This window comes from Arachis duranensis, chromosome 4 (assembly GCF_000817695.3).
Source record: "Arachis duranensis cultivar V14167 chromosome 4, aradu.V14167.gnm2.J7QH, whole genome shotgun sequence".
Taxonomy (NCBI): domain Eukaryota; kingdom Viridiplantae; phylum Streptophyta; class Magnoliopsida; order Fabales; family Fabaceae; genus Arachis; species Arachis duranensis.
In genome coordinates, this window is record NC_029775.3 from 121639929 (window position 1) to 121647001 (window position 7073).

The 7073-nt window shown below is 26.2% G+C and overlaps 1 protein-coding gene across 1 annotated transcript in view; it reads left to right on the forward strand.

Annotated features, from left to right (window-relative positions):
• The window catches only part of LOC107486834 (protein FLOWERING LOCUS T-like), a 1807-nt gene extending 1295 nt beyond the window's left edge, over positions 1 to 512 (forward strand). Inside the window, exon 4 of the mRNA XM_016107399.3 lies at positions 116 to 512. Coding sequence (XP_015962885.1) covers positions 116 to 312 — 197 coding nt within the window. The 3' untranslated portion in view covers positions 313 to 512. The remainder of the gene's footprint in view (positions 1 to 115) is intronic.
• Positions 513 to 7073: the final 6561 nt, after the last annotated feature.

Genomic DNA, 7073 nt, shown 5'->3' on the forward strand with positions numbered 1-7073 from the left:
TTATAAATTTTAACCGTAAACACTAAATTTTCAAAAAATAATTTTATAATAAATAACTAGTTAAAAATATGCTTATTCATTTAATAACGACGATGATGAGGATGATAATTGATAGGAGAAGAGATAGTGCCGTACGAAAGTCCACGACCAACAGCAGGGATTCATCGTATCGTGTTTGTGCTGTTCCGTCAGACTGGGAGACAGAGCGTTCATGGTCCTGGGTGGCGTCAAAATTTCAACACTCGAGATTTTGCTGAGTTCTATAATCTTGGATTGCCAGTTTCAGCTTTGTATTTCATCTGTAAACGATGATCATCACATCGAAGGTACAAGAATGAATCTGCAATACTAGCTCCAACTAATTAACGAAGGATGGAGGAGATTAAATAAATTTCAAGTTCAACGTTGATAAAAACATGTATACATATATGCATGATTAAGTATGTAACTAACATGCTAAATTGTGGCACATAGTAGTGTCATAATGGTCATAAATAACTGAATTCAGAGTTTTCTGTATAATGATAAATAGGAAGGTGCTATCAAGAATAATAATATTGATTGTCGTTAATAAGGGGATGAATGATCTATAATTGTTGGGATATTATTTTAAAAAGCAGTAATGCTAAAAAGAAAAAAAAATTAAATAATTTAAATTTATTTTATTTAACATTTATTTGTTATTGTGTGTATTAAATAAAAATAAAAAAAAAATAAATTTTTGCTATTAACATTTTCGTTTAAAAAGAATGGTAATAACAATGTAACGGGGTTAACCAAACTCACGAAAAGCTTGGTCTTGTATCTGCTATAAATCTTACTTTCCTTTTACATTAATTTATTATTGCAAATATAAAAAATAAAGTAGTGATTATAACATGATATGAAATAAATATTTTTTTATTGAAAAAAAATAGAATACTCCCACGAAAACGTTATGCTAATAATAAAAAACAACATAGATCTCAATTTAACTCTTGAGATTTGGTTTGATATTCAATTTAACCTTTACAATTTTATTACAATTTTATTAGCCTCAATTAGAGTCTTTAAATTTGCAACAGTAACTTTTGGTTGTCTCTCGTATCATTTCCATTATTGGAATGTTGATCTCGCACATCTACTTGGTTCAAATCCTTAAACATAGTGTTCTCCACATGGCATGTTTAGTGCTGAGTGTACTTGGTAAGAATTATATGACCTAGAGAAGGTATTAGATGACTCAATCTGGCACCTACAATTAAAACGAATTCTTAGATAAAGTCTCGAAATTCTCAAACTGATCATTTATTGTTGTCTTTCTAAAACTCTGCTAGGTCACGTTTACATAGATGTGTGTGATTGTTGTCTCAACATAAATGAAACACAGACATAAATACATAAGAGTACATAAATACAAGAAGACATTAATTTCATAGTGTATTTAGTAGGTTAGATAAGATAAAAAAATTGTAAAAAAAATTAGTATCTCAAATTAAAAATTTGTGTCTCAATATTTTAGAGAAATACAAAATACTGAAAATTCAAGATGTGTCCTCCTTCGTGTTAAGTAAATGTTCAGGAAGTATCTTCTGTGTTAAGTAAATGTACCAGATCAGCATTACGATTACAGAAATAATCGTAAGAATAATCAAGAGCCACTATTATAAATTTAAAAATTCTAATTGAGACTAATAAAATTGTAAAAGTTAAATTGAATATCGAACCAAATTTCATGGGCCAAAATATGATTTAACTCTTTAAAATTTTATAAAATTGTGTTTTACAGTACCAAAAGTTGTGTGTATATGATTTTTTAACTATTTATACTACTCATTACAACAAATGATGCATTGAATGTTGATCAACTCAACAACGTTAGCTATTTACATAAAAATTGACCATAATAAATTTTACATTAAAAAAATACCATAAAATAAAAGTTTCATAAAATTATGATTCTTATTTTTAAATTCTAAAAGAGAGTTGAGTTTTAACTTTCAACTAACAAATAAACTGAAATTAGATACTTTTTTCCTCTCTTTTCCGTTTTTACCATTTGTTGAAAGGATTGACTCAAAAAGTTGTTTTGTTTGTATAAAAAGTTAGTAATTGAATATTCAGTTTATTCAATAAAATATGAAGTAGTTAATATCTTTAGAATAAAAATAAAAGAATCAACTTGGAGTATGAAAAGGATGCATGCCATTACATACAATAAAAACGTTATAGCAAAATGACTATCAAAAATTTAAAGTATGAGAATCCAGTCTCACATTCTCTTTGTAGTAGTGGTGTTGGCTAAGGGATCACGTTCGGTAGGGACAAAGAAATTAGGCTTATTGCATTGGATGCGCCACAGTAGCTTTTAGCATTTTCTTTAAGAATAGTATTTTTTCTTATTTTTATCATGACTTTTTATTTAGTTATTTTGGAAAAAGAGAACAAGAGATATATTCAATATGGTTGTGACCGGGTATAAGTCATAGTGATGTTTATAGTATGGCTTGATAAAATTTTTATTTCCAAAAGTAGTTTATAAAAACTACTTTTTAAAAGATAATTTTTTAAAAAATATAGTACTTTGTATATGATAAATCAAACTAAATATGATTTCAATGGGTACAAATACTATAATTATGTTTACTATAACAACTTTTAAAATTAAAAAGAACCATATAATAGACATAAATATAAAAATTTAATTTAAAAATTACAAACACAAGTATGTGGTTTTTCGATTTACTAAACATAAAATAAAGAATTTATATTTTTAATCTCTTTAAAAAGTTTTACCAAATAAAACTTACATAGATTTACACTATTAAGACATTATATATACCTATTAATTGAAAAGTTATAAATTCAATTCATATTAAAATTATGACAAATAAAAATGTTAATATTTTTTTCATGAATTCATTTATTTTCTATAATTAAATAATATAATTTTTATTTTTAACCTAATCAAAATGTTCATTTTTTAATTTGGCATTATATTCATTTTATTTTTAATATTATATAATAATGAGAAGATATAACACACAATTCTGAATTATTATTATTATTATTATTATTATTATTATTATTATTATTATTAAAACAAAAATACTCCTGTTGTACTTGACTAATAAAGTATTTAATTGTACAATGTCATTAACTAACATAAAAATCAATTCTGTGTCGATCTTCACCATCATAAAAGATCTGTAAATCACTTCCTCTTATACTTAAGATTTTCTCATTTCTACTTATCTAACTAGACATTTCAAATAAAAATTTAAAATTGAAATAAAACCTTAAAATTTCTACTTCCACTAATATAACTTCTATGACCGTGTGACAACATAAATACACAAATTTGCCAATCAAACGGCATGCATAATGCATATAAGAGTCTTAGATGAATCACTTTTTTAAGAGATATTATGTGCTACTTTTACTCTCCTTTTTTAACAAATTAATAAAAAATCAACAAAGAAAACATAAATAGCTAGGTATATATTATATACATCTATTTCGTGGCCTATGCATATTATGTATCGTCTTGGGGGTTAGGAGATGTCTCATTCCTTTTGAATTTGAGGATTATTATATGCACTTGTCAATTTGTTGTGATGAGTTCAAACTCTCTCTACACTACATTATTACACCAATATGTAGAAGCTGTTACACATGGCATGATATATATATATATATACAGACACACTTTGTTACAATCAAATGCGTGCATCATTATCCTTTGTCTTTCTCTTTCTCTTCTTGGAAGAGTTCCATTCCTATACCTTCCAAAGATCAGATGCATGCATGGCGCAACAACTTTGATTTAACACTCGCCACTTCGATGAGGATGTAAGGCTTGTGTATGTTTTATTTGCGTCCACTCTTAATGTATTGCGCAATTAATTGTCAGTTTTTATAAAGAATAAAACACTATCTAACTAGTACATTAATTAGTAATAAGAGCACACAATAAAATCAAATCCAACAGTAGTGATTAAAATTTGATTTGCTTTGCTTTGCTTTTTCGTTCATCATGTGAATTTTGATAAGAATGTTATTCTCATAAAACAGTTAATACTTTATACTACTACTTATTAATAAGATAAAATGAGGTATAGTTTGTGATCATTTCTGAAAAAAATGTGACCATTTTTAAGAAAATCATAGAAAAATGAAAGAGTGGCTATTTGGAGCAGCAATTGCACTTATAATAGAGATGGCACATTCAACTCATATAGCTTGCAAAAAATAAAATAAAATGAAAGAGCAGCTATTTGAGTCCGATCCACGTCCAACAAAAGAGTTCGCGTAGCGTTTGTTTTGAAATACTGAGACAGAGAGTAAAAGACTGAGACTTAGTATTATATTTGTTGGTTTAAAGACTGTCATTACAATTTTTATTTTTGACTTCAAAATTTTAGTATTTCAATACCTCAAAGAAGTGGGAATATAGAGAACTAAAATTTTTAGAGATAGAGATTGAAACTTTAATAATATTTTATACCTAAAATATCTTCATTTCAATTAATTAATTTCAATTTTATCCTTTGTACAAATTAAATTAGAGTTTCATTCTTGTTTCAATTTCTGTCTTTCATTTTAAACCAAACAGAATATTAAAATTTATTTTAATCTATCTTTTAGTCTTTGTCTATCAGTCCCAGTCTTTCCATCTCTATCTCTCCACCAAACACTACCTTAATTCACAGATTTTGGCAAGGCCAGATTAGTTGTTTTGCGGTTCATTTTAAAATATTAAAATTAAAAATGAAAAACACTTAAGACTCCTCCTAAAACGTAAATCCTATAAGTTTTCTTCTCTCAAAGGAAGTTTTAGTAATTCACACGACATATCTAACCTACATTTATTAAACTTATTTAATTATAATGTGGTTATTTTATTTAGTATATTACTGGTTTTTTATAGATAATAATTTGCAAAATATTTATCAAATTAACACACTTATCCCTTTTGTTTGGATATGGCTGGCCAACTCACTAAACGCCCCCTAGCCTAATACTAATTAGATATGTACCAATGTCTTGTATATCTTTTTTTCTAATTATGAACTAAAAGGATTCCCGGTTGACAACCTATGCTACCATTAATATGGAAGTATAAATACTGGGGCATAGGTATAAAGTACGTATTGTGGTTCAATAATTGAAGATGGGTTATTTCTGAAAAAGTTCCTAGCTAGCTTATTCTCTTAATTAAATCTGTATTGGCCACTCACCAGATATTCTATGCTTTATTTATTTTCATAATACATTCTATTTCAAGTAAACATATGTAAAGATACAAAAATGTGTACGTAGTATATTTTTAACTCTAATTTACAAACCCAAATTAGGCAGATGCCAAATACTGTGTAATTGAATGTGTATATACTAATGTTATAATATTGATATAATTTAAAATATTTTATTTAACTCAATATTTATAATTTTATGTTTATAGTGTCTATAATTATATACTCATTACATTTAATATTATCTAATAAATTTGACAATAATTAAAAATTAAAATAAGATAATTTTATAGTTGTTAGCCTCATCTTTTATTATTTACTAAATATTTTTGTTAATTAAATTGGTGATACTGTGATAGTATAAAATAGCTTGTACCATTTGAATTTCTGACTGATTATTAGAACAATTTTAATGAGATAATTTTTGGGTATTACTTTTGATTTTTATAATTACCGAATTGATTTGACATTGAAATTTATATTAGATATAATTTTTAAAATAATACTAATATCAATAAGAAAATATCGTATTATTTTAAAGAAAGACCAATATAATTCAACCGCTTGTATAATATATTAATTAAATTTATTAAATAAATATTATAATATTATTAATAAATTAAAATGAGATTAAGCATTGAAGTGACAAATTTTGTATTAAATATCAAATCAATTTTTATGATATATAGTCTCGCAAATATTTACATAAAAAATTTTATAAGATCCAAAATGACATGAAATTAAAACTAAGTATTGGAGATGCTCTTGGATAAGTTAGAATTTATTTAATATGTCCGATCCCAACACCAATAATATTATTAAAGTAAATTGGATCTTTTGACTTTTTGCTTTTATTGGTAAGAAGGAAGCACCACCATGAAAGCGCTCTCGGTGAGACAGAGAGGATCAATTAACATCAGAGGTCAATTCACCCTGCTACTGGTATATAGAAGCTTAACTTTGAAAAAGAGAAATAAGTTTACATCAAATCTTCAAACTTTAAAGTAATAAGACTTAATGATATAATATTTGTACAAAATAAAGTATGAAATCCACAAAAAAAAAAAATAAATTAAAGTAAAAACCACGTAAGGTTACTAGCTACCATAAAACGTTATATTCGCCATAGAAAGCCATTGAAAGCCTTGAGCCCTTGATTGTTGCAGAACCGTACAAAAGTGAAGGGATTGACATATGCTTTGAAGCTATTCATTCAGAGCCAAATAAATATTGATGTTAAAGAACCCACACTTTTTATCTTCTGGATCAGAGCCTCTCATAAGAGTTGTTGGCCTCCCATCAAGCTGCATCAGGTTCCAGTCTTGAGTTTAACTCAACTGGTGGAATTTAAGAATTCATGGAGTTATTAAGGCCTTACATGATATGCTAACTTCATTTATGTTTTATTTCTTTTTATTTTGTTTGTGTTGATGGACTAAGCTATACCATACTCCATTCTCAACCTGCTGAGGGTTTGTTTGTGTACTACTCTATGAAATTATTAAACAGAAAAAAGAATTTTTAAAGTTATTAGTGTGTGAGTGTGATGATCATGATCTTTAAACATTCCATTACTATTTAAACAAGAAATACTACTTCGCTCTTTGTTAACTAGAGAAATCATCATAATTAATTTTCTAATATATGGCTTCTTACATTAAAAAAGTTAGGAAAGATAGAAATGGATGAAATTAAAAAGGAAGGAATAAAATGGTATTTTTTTATCCATAAAAAAAGTTTATGATTATATAATTGATAGTGCACATATAATTATTAGACAATAAATTATAAAAAATTATTAATAAAAATATTAAATTTAATATTAAAATAAGAAAAAAA